This window comes from Eriocheir sinensis, chromosome 64 (genome assembly GCF_024679095.1).
Source record: "Eriocheir sinensis breed Jianghai 21 chromosome 64, ASM2467909v1, whole genome shotgun sequence".
Taxonomy (NCBI): domain Eukaryota; kingdom Metazoa; phylum Arthropoda; class Malacostraca; order Decapoda; family Varunidae; genus Eriocheir; species Eriocheir sinensis.
The window spans coordinates 8,864,071-8,881,452 of record NC_066572.1 but is presented as its reverse complement, the minus strand read 5'-3'; the positions used below and the strand labels follow the sequence as shown (position 1 = coordinate 8,881,452).

General features: G+C 43.4%; 1 protein-coding gene across 3 annotated transcripts; it reads right to left on the bottom strand.

The window, feature by feature from the left end:
* Positions 1-10,901: 10,901 nt before the first annotated feature.
* Positions 10,902-13,234, bottom strand: LOC126987383 (zinc finger protein 239-like). 3 transcript variants are annotated; one of them, XM_050844367.1, is made up of 2 exons: positions 12,363-13,180; positions 10,902-11,696 (listed from the first exon to the last, which is right to left on the bottom strand). In XM_050844367.1, the coding sequence occupies exons 1-2, from the start codon at positions 12,582-12,584 to the stop codon at positions 10,902-10,904; spliced, it is 1,017 nt and encodes a 338-aa protein (XP_050700324.1). In that variant the 5' UTR covers positions 12,585-13,180. The 3 variants fall into 3 exon arrangements, 2 of the variants coding, with proteins under 2 accessions (XP_050700324.1, XP_050700325.1); XM_050844368.1 differs by having other exon boundaries at positions 10,902-11,612; positions 12,363-13,178; XR_007740850.1 differs by lacking the exon at positions 10,902-11,696 and adding an exon at positions 11,776-11,948 and having other exon boundaries at positions 12,363-13,234.
* Between the last annotated feature and the right edge of the window lie 4,148 nt (positions 13,235-17,382).

Below are 17,382 nucleotides of genomic sequence, written 5' to 3'. Positions count from 1 at the left end.
TCAGCTTCATCGACCTGGACAAGGCACTGGAGAAGGACGCGGTGTTTGCTGTGGACGGTGTCCACCTCAACGAAGAGGGGACGAGACGGATGGGACAGCGGATGTGTGAGTGGGTGAAAATGAAGTCCCTCTGTCCGGTAGAGGCTGTTTGAATGGGCCCGAGTGCCCTAGTGCGGAGAAGTGAAAACACCAACCAGGCGAGTGAATGCATGAAAATTGGATGTTTGAATGTGAGAGGCTGGGGGGTGGGGAAGTATGAGGACATGTGCAAGGAGCTGGATGAATGGAAGTATGATGTGGTAGGTCTGACTGAAACACACCTTAGAGGTAGGGTACAGTCTGAGGAGAGTGAGTATGTGATGTTAGGAAAGGGCCGCGAGAAACAGACGATGATGGGAGGAGGCGTAGCCTTTCTCCACCGAAAGCACTTGAAGATGGAAGAGTTGGATGTAGGAAACAGTGCTGGCAGTGAGGATGTTTTGGCTGTGAGAGTGGAATGCAAGGATAGGAAGGGCAGACCAGAGAGAGTAGTAATGGTTGTTGTGTACATGACTGTGGAGGGTGAAAGGGCAGTTAGGGAGAACAGGGTGAAGTACAACACCATTAGAAAAATTGTAAGGGAGCATGCAGGAGAGAGAGTGATTATTTTAGGTGACATGAACGCACACACGGGTATGCTAGGTGAACGCATGAACAGGAATGGGGAAATGTTAGCCGAGTTTGCAAGTGATATGGATCTGGAGAACCTGAATGAAACTATGGCAGAGGGACGGGTGACCTGGAGTGCGAGAGACCAGGAGTCAGCGATTGACTATATGTTGGTAAATGGAAGAATGCGTGAATGTGTGTCTCACATGTGGATAGATGAAGAGGGAATGATCGATGTTGTGTCTGACCATAATATGTTGACAGTAGAGTGCATGTTGAAGGGTAAGAATGAAATGACAAAAGAGGTCAGAAAAAAGAAGTGGAGGTTAAGAGATGTAGGATGGGAGAATTTCCAGGTAGATCTGAGTGAAAGAAACTGGGAGTTTGATGGTGTGCAGGATGTGGATGCACTGAATGAGAGGCTTGTAGAGAATGTAAGAAAAGCTGCAGTCCGCAGCATTGGGTATGTCAAAATGAATGGTAGAAAGCGTGTGAGCAAACCGTGGTGGAATGCAAGTGTTAGAGAAGCAAGGAAGGAGCGGAAGAGGATGAATAGACTGTGTCGGCGGCTGAAGAGAAAGAGACATGATAGCGAGGAAGCTGAGGGTGCGTATCAGAATGCATGGGAAGGATATGTTAGGCAGCAGCGACTGACGAAACGAACGATTATGAGTGCGAAGGTTGACTGCGAAAGAGGTGTGATTCAGAGCCTGAGAGAGAAGGGGCTTGAGGGTGGCCGTGAATGGTATAGATTCCTAAGAGGTGAGAGGATGAGTGACAGTGGAAATGTAGAAAGACTGAAGGTGGATGGTGTAACAATTACAGATGAAGAGAAAATGAGGGAGGCAGTCAAGGAGTTTTGGGAGAAAATAGGAGGAGTGGGTGAAGAAATGAACGTGAGAGAAGCGGGTGTGACCATGGAGAGGAAAGATGCAACTGAGATGAATGAAAGGATCAGTAGGGAGGAAGTTGAGAGGTGTATTAAGAGACAGAAGGATGGAAAAGCAGCAGGACCAGATGATATCCCGTACGAGCTTTATAAGAATGGTGGTGAGAGTGTTATTGACAGAATGACTGACTTATTTAACCAGGTGTGGGAGGAAGAGAGAGTGCCGAGCAAGTGGAATGAATGTAAGGTGACTTTGATACATAAGGGTGGACACAAGAGTAGACAGGAGCTTAAGAATTACAGACCAATCTCCCTTGTAAACACAGTAGGGAAAGTTTTTTGTGCAGTGCTGAATGAAAGGTTGTGTAAATGGATTGAGAGGAATAGGGTATTAGGTGAGGAACAGAATGGTTTCCGGGTTGACAGGAGAGCTGAAGATAATATGTTTGTGGTGAATGAACTGATTGAAAGGAAAAAGAGAGCAGGAGAAAAGTTGTACTTAGGTTTTCTAGACATAGAGAAAGCTTACGACAGGGTTAATAGGAGTATGTTGTGTAGGGTGCTGGAGCAGATTGGATTGAGTGATAAGTTTGTGAACATAATTAGGAGTATGTATGCAGGCACAAGAGCTAAATACAGGTTAGGGAGCCTAGAGACAGACTGGGTGAAGAGCGAGAGAGGAGTGAGGCAGGGTTGCATTCTGTCACCAACATTATTTAGCCTGTATACAGAGGAGCTGGCAGTTAGGATGAGAAGAATGAATGCGGGAGTGAAAGTTGGAGAGGACAAGTTGTGTGTGTTGTTGTATGCGGACGATGTTGTGATTTTGAGTGACTCTGCGGGAGACTTACAAAGAATGTTAGATGTGGTAGGGGGCTATGGAAGAGATTTTGGTGTTAGATTTAGTAGTGAGAAGAGCAAGATTATGATAGTCAATAGGTCAGAGGATGAGAGAGAAACAACTTGGAGACTGGAAGGGAATGAGTTGGAACAGACCGAAGAATACAAGTACCTAGGGGTGTGGATGGAGGTAAATGGATGCGGCAGGGCCAAGAATGTAAAGATAAGTTTGACAAACCAGTGGGTAGGCCGTTTAGGGAGTGCAGCGAGGATGAGAGCGAGCAAGTATGATGTCATCCGTGAGGTTTGGAAGAGTGTGGCTGTCCCGAGCATTATGTATGGAATGGATGTGATGACATGGAATGAGAGTGAGATACAAAAATTGGAGGTGGGGCAAAATAGGGTAGCAAGAATGGCACTGAATGCACCAAGGTTTGCAGCAGTAGAGGCTCTTAGGGGTGACATGGGATGGAGCACGTTTAGGGAAAGACTAATAAAGGCAACCTTGAGATATAAAGTGAGACTGGAACAAATGGAGGATGCAAGATTAGCAAGAAAAGTATACTTGTGGAATATAAGAGATGGCAAATGGGCGAATAAATGTGGGCGAATGATAGACAGGAATGTTATGCTAAGTAGGTGGGTGTACCGACCCTTTGAGGATAGGCAAAATGTGTTTGAATGGAGAGTAACAAACAGAAATGGAGAGGGGTTTGAGTGGGATGTAAGAAAGTGGAAGAATGTGATAGATATGGCAGTTAAAGATGAGGGATTGAGCAAGTGGAAGAATGAGATGGAAAGAAAGGAAACTCGACTGGTATAGGGAGAAAGAGGCCCCAAAGTGTGAGGTGTGGTATGAGGGAAGCCTGGGAGGTGATCTTCTTTTCCGTGCTAGAGCGCAGTGTCTGGATGTGAATGCAAGGAACTATAGATGGTCTGAGTCCCGCAGCAAAGTGTGCCAGATGTGTGACAGGGGTGTGGACGAGACTGTGCAGCATGTAGTGCTGGAATGCAAGAAGTATGACAGGGAGAGAACGAAGATGATGCATGTGTTTTTGAGCGAGATGGGACGTGATGTAAACGGGAGGACTGGAAGGGAGTGGATGGTGCTGCTGCTGGGGCTCAGTGGAGAGACGAGTGGACGAGTGATTGAGGCAGTGAAAGAGTTCTTGGAGGGCATGTGGCGTGAAAGATATAGGGAATGATATCTTGCCCCGAGAACATAGACTTTCCGCATGTTTTTTTTTGTTTTCTTTTCACAGGAGCTGCCGATACAAAGGCCTGGCTGGGGAGAAATCCCGAGCCACCTGTGACATCAAGATCAAGATCAAGTGGCTTCAACCTGTCTCAAACGCTCTCCTGCAGTGACAGCCTTCCTCATCCTGGTGTCATTTCTGGCAATAAGAGGTGTCACTAACTCCAGAAGTCTGTGGTATTGGCTTTTGTCCAACCTGATCCAATTCTTCAGAGTCTCATGATCCTCTAAACTCAGCTCTTTTAACAGCCTGTGGTACACACTTTCTCTTTCCCGACGAGCCAACCATGAGCGCATCCATGCACGCTTTTTGGCTTGTTTAGCTCGTCTAAGTCTCACAATACACAGTATTAGGTTCAGAGCAGCGTATCTTTGCCGCAGCGTGGACTCCATGTTTGTTTACATTCCTTGGTCTGTGCCGACGGAAAGTTTCAGACGAAACACAGTTTGTGTGTGACAGGCTGCAGCCAAGATATCGACGTTTTTCAGAAAAACGACGGAAAAAGTTGACGGAAAAAGTGCTAGTGTGACACCGCCTTAAGAACGCCTCCGTGCAAAACGTAAACATCCGACATGAATTAAGTATATATTTCAAAAGAAAAATAAAGAAAAGATGTATAAATGTACAACAGAAACATAATAAATGGCAAACACAAGAAAATACTGAGTTTTGTGGCGGATAGAAGCAGCCTCAAAGGCTGTTTTTACTCCGTCACTCGTCAATACCCTTATCTCCCCGCCTGCGTCACGACTTGCTCTGCTGAAATTACCGCACCATAACCACGTCATCTGCCCCAATGATCTACGGGCCGGAGAACCAGCGCAGAAAAGGAGTAAGTTTAATTGGTCGCCAGATGAAACGGTCTTCTTACATCAAATTCAAGAAAAAATACGTATAATCAGAGGGTGTTATGGGAAGAGTATCACCCTGAGGATAAGAAGAGCGTGGACTGAAGTGGCAGAAGCTGTAACAAGGTTAGTAATCACATATTCATGGTTCAATTAGCTTACAAACTAACCTAACCTAATCAATTGGGTATTTTTTGCATAATAACACAACCACTGACCTCCCAAACAGAACATACCTTTTCATTCTGTATCTAAATAGTTTCATTATGACCATTTCTGCCACAACCCCCTCTCCTCAACAACCTAACATAACTAAACCTAACCATGCCAAACCTGCCCTGTCCTACCGAACACATCCTAACTTAACATGCCAAGTTTGTTGGGGGGGAAGAGGGGGTTGGTATAGATAGTTAAGGCATATTTGCCCTGTTTTCAGTCTTTATTTATTTTATTTTTTTATTATTTTTTTATTGGGGGATGCTAGGCATGCCAGACTATGGACACTTTTACAAGTACTTTATGTCAAGACTATATGGGAATGGGTAGGTTTTGTGAGAATGGTAAAGTAAGATTAAAATAGTATATTTATAGCATTGGTCAAACAGATTATGGTGATATAATGTTAGATTGGAATGTACTCAAGATAATGAAATTAAGGTTAATGCTTTTATTTTGTTTTTATTACATATTCACATATTCATGATTCAAGTAACTTGTAAATTAACCTAACCTCGTCAAATGGGTATTTTTGTATACAAACACAACCACAGAGGTTCCAAACAGAACATACTTTTCCTACTGCTCCATGTGAATAGCATCATCATGACCATTTCTGCTGCAACCCCCACCCCCTCAACAATCTAACATAACTAAACCAACTCCTGCTAAACCTGTCCTACCTAACACGTCCTAACCTAACATGGTAGGTCCCCAAGTTTGTTAGGGTGGAAAGGGGGTTAGTATAAGAGAGTCAAGTCATATTTACCTGTTATTTTATTTATTCCTTATTTAGATTTTTTTTTGGGGGGGTGGGTGGGTTGGGCATGCCAGGCTCTCAACACTTTTACAAGTATTTTATGTTAAGACTATATCGGAATAGGTAGATTTGATGAGAATGGTAAAGTAAGATTAAAATATTATTTTGATAGCATTGGTCAAACAGTTTCTGGTGATATAATGTTAGGTTAGAAGTACTCAAAAGAATGGAATTAAGATTAATGCTTTGAATTTTTTTGTATAGCTGTATTGTGTAATATCATCCTACTTAGAGAAAAGCATTTTAGAAAAGTAGGTAATGAAAAGTAGTATTTATGGCCATGTTCATAACAACTAAAAAGTTAATGTCTTATGATGCATGTAAATAAAATATTGGTACTGATTTAGCTTTCCATCACAGCATGTATTAAATGTTATTGGAGAAGTTATGGGAAATAAAAAGCATGCCATAGTGAAACAATTAAGAAACTTGCTTCACATTTATACCCTGACAGTGCCTTCCCTGGGAGTGGACCCCGTATGCAGGATGACTGTGAGAGGCGTTGGTACAACGTACAACAAAAATCAAAGCCTTGCATTGCCAAGTGCAAGAATGAGCAGCGGCAGACTGGTAATTTTTTTTAGTTGTTGTCTTTAAATGTAAAACTTATATTAGTTAGTTTTTTATGTGCTCACAGAATGCAGCTATACTGGCCACAATGCCTTTATTTTAGCTTAAAGTTAATAAGTTCATAGCAGTGAACTGCATATTTGATATAGAAATTTTTTTAATGTTCATCTGTCAATGACTATCAATCTATCTAAATACCTTGGTTGTCTTCCCCCAGTGAAGGGTTTTAGCCAAGACAGGCACACACTTACTCACACACTCACACTCATGTACACCACTCTCTCAGCTGCACAGCCCCTGAGGGAGTAAAAAAGGCCCTCACTGTATGGGGGATTAGCTGCACAGTTCAGACAGGGAACTTCCACACCAAGGCCTCACAGCATACACTGGTTTACCCCTGCCCCTTCATAACAATGACATTTCCCCCAGCACCTGAGTGCCCCACACGTGTGGCACCACAGATACGCAGGCGCCTGCCTATATAACTATGACATTAACTGTGGTAGATAAACTGGTGTATGACATCATAGGCTGCTCGTCTCATGTATTTGAAGGGGTACCAGAGCCATTCAGCATTGACATGATGTGCTAGGGATAGGACAGCAGCAACAGTCAAGCAGCAGTGAAATATTGACTGGCCTGTATGTTTTTGGCAAAAACTTTTATATTCTTATTAAAACAATTTATTAATTACCCTAAAATTCATATTCTTTGTAGATACACACTTTATCAGTATTGCTAGAGACCATCCCAGCACATTGTTCATTACTTGTGGAAAAGATACCATTAGCTGCTCCAGCAACAGCCACTGCTTCAATATCTGCTGGCCCTATGACACCAGCCACTGCTTCATCATCTGCTGGCCCAATGACACCAGCCACTGCTTCATCATCTGCTGGCCCAATGACACCAGCCACTGCTTCATCATCTGCTGGCCCTATGACACCTGCCACTGCTTCATCATCTGCTGGCCCTATGACACCAGCCACTGCTTCATCATCTGCTGGCCCTATGACACCTGCCACTGCTTCATCATCTGCTGGCCCAATGACACCAGCCACTGCTTCATCATCTGCTGGCCCTATGACACCTGCCACTGCTTCATCATCTGCTGGCCCTATGACACCAGCCACTGCTTCATCATCTGCTGGCCCTATGACACCAGCCACTGCTTCATCATCTGCTGGCCCAATGACACCTGCCACTGCTTCATCATCTGCTGGCCCAATGACACCAGCCACTGCTTCATCATCTGCTGGCCCAATGACACCAGCCACTGCTTCATCATCTGCTGGCCCAATGACACCAGCCACTGCTTCATCATCTGCTGGCCCAATGACACCAGCCACTGCTTCATCATCTGCTGGCCCAATGACACCTGCCACTGCTTCATCATCTGCTGGCCCAATAACACCTGCCACTGCTTCATCATCTGCTGGCCCAATGACACCAGCCACTGCTTCATCATCTGCTGGCCCAATAACACCTGCCACTGCTTCATCATCTGCTGGCCCAATAACACCTGCCACTGCTTCATCATCTGCTGGCCCAATGACACCTGCCACTGCTTCATCATCTGCTGGCCCAATAACACCTGCCACTGCTTCATCATCTGCTGGCCCAATGACACCTGCCACTGCTTCATCATCTGCTGGCCCAATAACACCAGCCACTGCTTCATCATCTGCTGGCCCTATGACACCAGCCACTGCTTCATCATCTGCTGGCCCTATGACACCAGCCACTGCTTCATCATCTGCTGGCCCTATGACACCTGCCACTGCTTCATCATCTGCTGGCCCTATGACACCAGCCACTGCTTCATCATCTGCTGGCCCTATGACACCAGCCACTGCTTCATCATCTGCTGTCCATATTACACCAGCCACTGCTTCATCATCTGCTGGCCCTATGACACCAGCCACTGCTTCATCATCTGCTGGCCCTATGACACCTGCCACTGCTTCATCATCTGCTGGCCCAATAACACCAGCCACTGCTTCATCATCTGCTGGCCCAATAACACCTGCCACTGCTTCATCATCTGCTGGCCCAATAACACCAGCCACTGCTTCATCATCTGCTGGCCCAATAACACCAGCCACTGCTTCATCATCTGCTGGCCCTATGACACCTGCCACTGCAAGGGATGACAATGAAGCTGCTCCATCACAGTCACCACCTACTTCATCAAAGTTAAGAGATGCCTTTCATAGGGCAGCAGTATAATTTTTTGATTCTGGGGCTGAATTTTACTGCCTCAAGGCTATGATTTTGTCACTTTTTTTTTTATTACTGATAAGGTTAGGGTGGAAGGGGTGAAAAATAATCTCTGCTGTTTTTCAACAGAAATGGTTAGCAAATTCATTCAAAGCACAAAATTTACCAGAAAAAAAATTGTGTGCTATTGTGAGTGGGTTCACTTGAGATTGGGCTCCAATACGCCTCCGTGGTCTAGTGGTCAGCATGCCTGGCTTCTACGCGGGCCCGGGTTTGAATCCCGGCCTGGGCAGTCGGAGTGCAGCTCACCCAGCTGATCATCCTCCCTCTCGGGCTGGTCGATAAATGACTACCTGGGGAAACTGTGGTAACCCGGATGTCACACTGGCCCTGTGTCCCGGGGTAATGGGCTCCCTCCCACCACAGGCTCAAGGGCCAATGTTACGGAGATGAGCATTAGCTTATAACACCTTTAGGCACCGATCATATTTGCATTTTATGTAGTCTGTGATGCAGGCAGGATATTCATTAGCACCTAATTAGACTCATGCTGCTCTCCAGTGCTCTCTGATGAACTCACAATCAAAGATGTAGTATACCTATATGGTAGCATTGAGTAATCTTAGGTCACTTGGTAAAGTGTTCACCTAAGTCCGACCCAAGCTGACAACATAAACCTAAGCGTGTTTGCAAGCTGAGTGTTTAGAATATTGGCATAATAATAAAAGATGCTGAAAACTGGATTCCACTACTTTATTGAATATATGAATAATTATATACTGAATTTGTAATGGAGCTAAGATAAAAAAAGCTATGTTTTCAGCGGTCATACCATGATCTCATGAAAATAATTAGGTTGACATATATAATTAATTACTACGTATTTTGGTATGATGACCATTGCACGTTAATACCATAGCTTTGCGAGCATTGAGTAATCTTAGGTCACTTGGTAAAGTGTTCACATAAGTCCGACCCAAGCTGACAACATAAACCTAAGCATGTTTGCAAGCTGAGTGCTTAGAATATTGGCATAATAATAAAAGATGCTGAAAACTAGATTCCACTAATAGAGTAATTATATACTGAATTTGTAATGGAGCCAAGATAAAAAGCTATGTTTTTCAGTGGTCATACCATGATCTCATGAAAATAAATAGGTTGACATATATAATTAATTACTACGTATTTTGTTATGATGACTATTGCACATTAATACCATAGCTTTGAATCCAATGATGAATCTCTTCAAGCAAGACACAAATAACAACAGATTGGTCATCAATTCACTCAGTAAACACAATACTCCAGAAAAGTATACACTGAATTCACAATAAAGTTGTTTTTCCACTTGGAACTTTGTAAACAGAAACCAAGTAACCTCGTTTTACTTCACTCATAAGTCATGATGCTCGCGATGTGGTCACCTCGACCTTTCGTTCCTCCTCCCTCACACTGGCAGACGTCTCTAACAAGCTTTCTTACCACCATTATCTCAATATGAATAACCGGCAGCAATAATTATAAATCATATTCTAAATGACATTTTAATGCAATTTTAATGTCATCTTTTTCATTTGCATGTGTGTACCTTTCTGCTACAAATAAAAGTTTTTTTCCCATGTTCTGTTTTCCTTAACTCGAATATTTCACATTTTAATCAATAACAAAGGCATCAAACACTAATTGTATGTTCAAGCTATGTTTATTTTTTTTTCTGTTGACATAAACTACATCGTTTTCCTTTGGTGCCATTATTTTCACATGGGTACAGTCTATCACTCCCACAACACCGGCAAGTTGGTAGAATTCTGCTTGCTTTACACGGATCTCCACCCTATCAAGGGAGACTGGATAAACCTCCGACTACCTACAGGGGCACTGAGGGCGGCCAGAGTTTCCACAATCACCCTGCTTACACTACTCTGGCTTACCCCAAACTCATCACTTGAACACTGCAGCATTTTTCCTGTAGCCAAGTATCTTTAAGTCAAAATCACTTTCAACCCCGGGGTGAGGGAATGCTCCCTTTGAACTGGATCTTGTAGCTCTCTTCTCACCAAATCAGTCACATACTCCATTCCTGCACGGTCTAATATGTATGTCTTGACAAGTTCACCATCGTTATACAGTTCCAAAGCGCCCTATCAAACTCTAAATTGCGGAGGCGGGCTGGACGAGGAAGCCCTGTGGCCATGTTGATATGGGTCTGGGTCTGGGATTCAATATTAACTTTACTATTAAGTGTTTAGAAGTCCTCGCCAGCACTCTCAAGTTAATACCAAAGTTAAGAGTAGGTATTAGGCTAATAGTTGTTGAGGATACACTTTGAGAGTGAAGTTAATACCAAAGTCGAAAGTTAATACCAAGTTTAGTATTAATAGTTGTCGAGGATACGGGCCCAGACCTTTCACAGGACCCACCAACCACATGAAGCCTGGGGTGGAAAGTGAATAACAGATCATGCCGTCACAGTCACCATTTGTTCCAACAGATGAATATTTTCTGTTCTCTGTGCTACACACAGCCCTGTAACACCACCACAACAAACACTTGCACTCACACACACAGCAGAACTGAATCAGCACAGCACCTCAGGAGAAGTGGACCTTCATGTGCCTGACAATCTCACCCTTAGTCATGAAACGTTTCCCACAAACATCGCACTTGAACCCTTTATGACCAGAGTGTCTGAAGACGTGCCTGTTCAATATACTCTTCAGTTTGAACCTTTTCCCACAAACTTCACACTCATGACTTCTTGCATCAGTGTGTGTAACAAGGTGTAATTTGAGGGTACCCTTCTGACTGAAACATTTCCCACAAACTTCACACTCATGATTTCTTTCACCAGTGTGTGTAAGAGTGTGTACTTTGAGGTTACTCTTGTGACTGAAACATTTCCCACAAACTTCACACTCATGATTTCTTTCACCAGTGTGTGTAAGAGTGTGTAATTTGAGGGTACCCTTCTGACTGAAACATTTCCCACAAACTTCACACTCATGATTTTTTTCACCAGTGTGTGTAAGAGTGTGTTTCTTGAGGGTACCCTTCTCAGTGAAACATTTTCCACAGATTTCACACTCATGATTTCTTTCACCAGTGTGTGTAAGAGTGTGTAATTTGAGGTTACCCTTCTGACTGAAACATTTCCCACATACTTCACACTCATGATTTCTTTCACCAGTGTGTGTAAGAGTGTGTAATTTGAGGGTACCCTTCAGGCTGAAACATTTCCCACAAACTTCACACTCATGATTTCTTGCACCAGTGTGTGTAAGGGTGTGTGTGTTGAGGTGACCCTTCTGACTGAAACATTTCCCACAAACTTCACACTCATAATTTCTTGCACTGGTGTGTGTAAGGGTGTGTGTGTTGAGGGTACCCTTCTGACTGAAACATTTCCCACAAACTTCACACTCATGGTTTCTTGCACATGTGTGTGTAAGTGTGTGTTAGTTGAGGTTACCCTTCTGACTGAAACATTTCCCACATACTTCACACTCATGATTTCTTTCACCAGTGTGTGTAAGGGTGTGTTTCTTGAGGTTACTCTTCTGACTGAAACATTTCCCACAAACTTCACACTCATGATTTCTTGCACCAGTGTGTGTAAGGGTGTGTGTGTTGAGGTGACCCTTATGATTGAAACATTTCCCACAAACTTCACACTCATGATTTCTTTCACCAGTGTGTGTAAGAGTGTGTAATTTGAGGTTACCCTTCTGACTGAAACATTTTCCACAAACTTCACACTCATGATTTCTTTCACCAGTGTGTGTAAGTGTGTGTAGTTTGAGGGTACCTTCAGGCTGAAACATTTCCCAAACTTCACACTCATGATTTCTTTCACCAGTGTGTGTAAGAGTGTGTAATTTGAGGGTACCCTTCTGACTGAAACATTTCCCACAAACTTCACACTCATGATTTCTTTCACCAGTGTGTGTAAGAGTGTGTAATTTGAGGGTACCCTTCTGACTGAAACATTTCCCACAAACTTCACACTCATGATTTCTTGCACTGGTGTGTGTAAGGGTGTGTGTTGAGGTGACCTTCTGATTGAAACATTTCCCACAAACTTCACACTCATGGTTTCTTGCACCAGTGTGTGTAAGGGTGTGATGTTTGGGGTTACTCCTATTACTAAACCTTTTGCCACACTCCCGACTTTCATGAGGTCTTACACCAGAGTGTGTGGGTGTATTTGTTGAGGTCATCCTTCCCTGCATGTCTTTTCTCACACTCTTGGCTTTGGTCAGTAAACTTGCTCTCATTCTCAGATCTTCTCACACTTCTGAAATTCAAACTTCCCCCTTTGTGGATGAAGAGGCCAGCAGTTGTTGTTGTTGTTGGTGGTTGTGTTGGTGGTGTTTTTTATCACTCCTGAACCTCACACCAGTAGCAGTCTGCTCCTGCTGATCCCAGCCACTCCAGCTGCTGTCCCGCCTTGCAGCCTCCACTGCAACACTACTCTGGATGTGAGGAGTTGGCTGGCCTTGAGGAACCTCAGAGATGCTGGAGAAGGCGGCGAGGTTGCTTCAAAGCCACACTCAGTGACCAATTGAGCAGGCAAGGCGAGGGATGCACCAAGGAGTCCTGAAGTCAGCGGCAGCAGGGACGGAACAAGTACTGACCACAGCAACTGTCTCGATGCCTCACTTCAACACTAACACCAGTGGTGGACATTGGGACACAAAGTCATGTGCTGAAAAAAAAAAAAAAAAAGAACATAAGAACATAAGAACGTAAGGAGTCTGCAAGAGGCCGGTTGGCCTATACAAGGCAGCTCCTGTACACTCAACCCCACCTTACCTCACCATCCATGGCTTTATCTAACCTCTTCTTGAATGTATCTATGGTATTGGCACCCACAACATGGCTCCCAAGCCTGTTCCATTCATCCACCACTCTATTGGTGAGCCAATTCTTGCCTATGTCTTTGTTGAATCTGAATTTGTCTAACTTAAAACCATTGCCACGCGTCCTACCTGGCTCTTTCACTCTCCAAATTTTATTGACATCCCCTTTATTAAATCCCTTCATCCATTTATAAACTTCGATCAAGTCTCCTCGCAACCTTCGCCTTTCTAGAGAGTGTACATTTAACTGCTTCAGCCTGTCTTCATAAGGCAAGTTTCTCACCCCCTGAATCATCTTTGTCATCCTCCTCTGTACAGATTCTAGCATCTTGATATCCATTCTATAATAGGGAGACCAGAACTGAACTGCATAATCGAGATGAGGTCTAACTAGTGCTAAGTAAAGTTTGAGGATGACTTCAGCGCTCCTATTGCTCACGCTCCTTGAGATGAAACCTAGTACTCTGTTTGCCCGATTTTTAGCCTGAATGCATTGAGCCCTAGGACGGGGAAACTGAAGTTGGTGGGAGGGATCAGGGCGGTGGTGGGTGCACCGAAGGCAAGCCACAGGCCACCGGGTCAGGCAAATAGTGCGTGTACTGATAATAAACTAATGCAATAATATATTCATTGATAAATGTGTCTTTTGAACTAGCCTAAATAAATCTGAAGCGATATTCGTAACAATACTAAGACAGAACTACACGTAAATGGACAATATCCAGCGACCAAAGCTGCAAGCTTGATAGTTTTAAGGCCTGTTAACACATTAATCGCGTTTGGCAACTCAGCGCTCTTGCCTGCTCCGCGGAACTTTCACGGCGCCCACCACGCCAGTGTCCGTTGGACTTTTGCAGAGAGAGGAGTTATGTATCATTATGAGAGGATAGCCTGTAGTATAGTGTAAAAATCCACGGTACAAATATATACCAAATCACAGACCACTAATATTTTTTCCCTCTACTGCGTATTGGTGCACCAATGTACCAGGCATAGGTTGGCGCATATATGTACCAGTTCGCGAAGCACTGACGATATAGTCTTGTTCTGCTATTTGGTGTAGTTTTTATGATTATTATACGAGTTTGTGTCGATACAATATCTTACATTCTGATGAGTTGTACATAAAAAAACTATTAATAATCTTTTTTCCCTCCTTTTCAACAGAAATGAACCCGACCGTCTTTTAAGGAGGGCGATCGGATACCTCATCTGGTGATTCAGATGATTCAGGTTTTTTGTCAGTTCAGATGACCCAGATGATGAGCTCTCCGAGGAAAGTGACGAGTTAGAAACAGATGAAGAGCAGGATGGGGAACATTATTTTCTTCTGTTATGAGCAAAATTTTAATTTATCAGGAATTTTTTTTTTTTTACGTTATTTGCGGAGTGGTATTTCCCTCTACAGTTCAGTAAAATACACTATAATAAATCAACCATTGGGATAATCTAATATTCCAAGTACTAGTAAGTAGTGATCTGGAGCATTATTTTTTTGTTATGAAAGCAAGATTTTAATTTATTAGGATTTTTTTTTTTTACGTTGTTTGATATGAGGGGCATTTGCCTCTACAGTTGATTACTGTTACATAATGAAATGCTTATATTTGGAAGCAAAATGTCACCAAGCTTTAAATGTATTTTGGATGCCTTTACATAGCTATATATTTATTACCTTATCATTTTCAACTTATTACCTGGTACCATTGCAACACATCTGCAGTCATAATAAATACAAATTTACAAATTGTTTATATACTCATGTTTGTAAAGTTTATAGAAAGGGCTATTCGGGCCACAGATGTACCAATATACAACAAGTGAAACATCTGCTCAGCACACTGGCGGCCCAGTAAGTGAACAAGGTATAAACAATCATATGTGAACATTTCATGACAATCAAATGAATACAAATGGCAAGACACATGAAATGGAAAAAAAAAGCTTAAGGAGCCAACATCTTGAAACTTTGTTTGTTACACTTCAAAAAATTTCAAAAAATCGACAAAACGTCTGACAGTCATGTGTAAGGTATCAATATAATCTACAACTAAACGGCAATTTTCTCATTTTGAACATTTTTAAAAAAAAAAAAAAAACGGGAAAAAGTGGAGAAAATTATTAGTGAAAATGAATTTCAATTTTTTTAAGCCAGAACAAATAATGAAAAAAATTACAAAATGATAAATGTAGATCTATACACAAAGTTTCTATGGTATGTTTTTTTCAACTAAAGTCTGTGAAACAAAAATAAGATTTTATGCTTTGTTTGAGTCTCCTCTACACATTCACCCAAATTTCACAAAATTAAGTACTCTGATGTACGTTCCGGCACTTCTCGGCCTTCCATAGCCGAAGCCTACGGGTTAATAAGGCAGTGAGGCCGCTGATTGGGTGAGCCTCGGCGATGACGTCATTGGACTCCCAGCGAATCACAAGCGTGTTTTCAGAGCTCAGCCAATCGTGGCTTCATCTGTGGCTTTAAAATGACCCGTTCTCCTGTCCTTTCTTTTTCCAAGGTACGTATTTTGAGATAACAAGGAGTAAAGGAGGAAAAAGTGAGCTCTCAGGGCAGCATGACCCAATTATAATGGCACCACTATAAACAGTTGCCTGCGCCATGACAGGCTCAGGGCCGACCATTAGGCTCAGATGGATAGTTTACCGGCGCCATAAGCCACATAAAAAATATAAAAATCTCCACGGATCGGAACAAATAAGCGCTTTTCAGTGTTTTCAATACCTTGAGTTTCGCGACCCTCGAGTTTAGCGCTACACCTTCGGAACAAAGCGAGCACGAAACTGGAGAGGTACTGTAGTCATAACATAAATACTGGCCTAAGGCAAACCTTCTCTTTCATCGTACTTTTATTTATCCTGAAATGTACACATTTCCATTTTTGTGGGTAATAAATAGCCATAGGAAGAGTGGTGGCTCCTGGCCCAAGCCCGACGTGGTGTCCCAAGTGTTTATACCCTGGCTCCCTCCCCTCCTTCCTCTCATCCCAATTACAGCCCGGCTCCACACCCTGGCCTCCCGCCTCCTTCCTCCCTGTCCCAAGTGTACCCTGCTACCACACCCCTGGCCCTCCCTCCTTCCTGTCCTACCACAGCCCGTCCACACCCTGGCCCCTCCTCCTTCCCTTGTCCCAATTACAGCCCTGTCCACACCCCTGGCCCTCCGCCCTTCCTCCTCTGTCCCAAGTGACTGTCCACACCCCTGGCCTCCTCCTTCCTGTCTCAATTACAGCCTGTCCACACCTGGCCTCTGCTCCTCTTTTTTGCAACATGGGCTTATTGGCCAGTATCGGCTACTGTCGGGTTGTGTTTAGTAGCGGTTGAGTGATCGTTGCAGTAAACCGCTTGTTAGCGTGTGTCGGCCTTCCACATCAGTAAATGCATCTAACCAATTAATACTAAACCAAATTGGCCCGATACAGTTTGGCTCTGTATATTTGCCTCTTCAACTGGCGAGCTAATGTATACACTGCATTTAGCAAACATACAAAAATGGATTATCCGTTCGATCGATAACAGGCAGCGATCGTTCAAGATCAAGATAAAGTTCAACTATTCACTCTTAAATATTGTTTACGTTTGGTAAACGGCTCATCCAAGAAGCCATTCCGTCATCGGAACAATTTGCATCACTCTACACACAAGTGGTGAGTTATCTTTGATAGATCTTTGAAAGATGAAGCCTCAAAGTGGACATTAGCCCAAAAGCTAAGAGAAAATGTTGTCAGTATCCAGCATATGTCAACCCAACACGCCCAACGATCTATATCCTCGTCAATGTCAATCTTGCACACACTACTACTGACTCTGGGCAGATGCAGATGATGATGTGGATATTGTCATGAAGGAAGCAGGACAGATTGTGATTTCAGTGTTAATAATAGATGATCAGCAAAAGAAAGCAAACTGAAATCTGTTCTTCACTTAGTAATGAAGTGTCGTAACTGTGTACCCCTAAGTGAGCCGTGGTTACAGGTAGACAAGTGTAATAGGAAACATAGGGCGGCTACTCACCAGTAGGTATGTTGTGTGCCACAGTATGTGCCACAGCTGGCCACTCCTGTCCAGGCACACAAAGAGGCCTCCGTAAGATATATAGTTAAGTTACTTGGCTGTTGGTGTGTTGGCCGGGCCACTCAGACTATGTTGCTGGTGTAGTATGATGGAAGTCGGGCGTGGATGGTGTGGTGACGCG

What these genes read in the sequence shown, in the direction of transcription:
- LOC126987383 (XM_050844367.1), bottom strand. Translation starts at nt 12,584, where the DNA reads ATGAGAGCAAGTTTACTGACCAAAGCCAAGAGTGTGAGAAAAGACATG. An exon ending in GGAAATGTTTCAATCAGAAG is followed by an intron (nt 11,697 to 12,362) that starts GTCACCTCAACA and finishes TTCAGTCAGAAG; the next exon opens with GGTACCCTCAACACACACAC.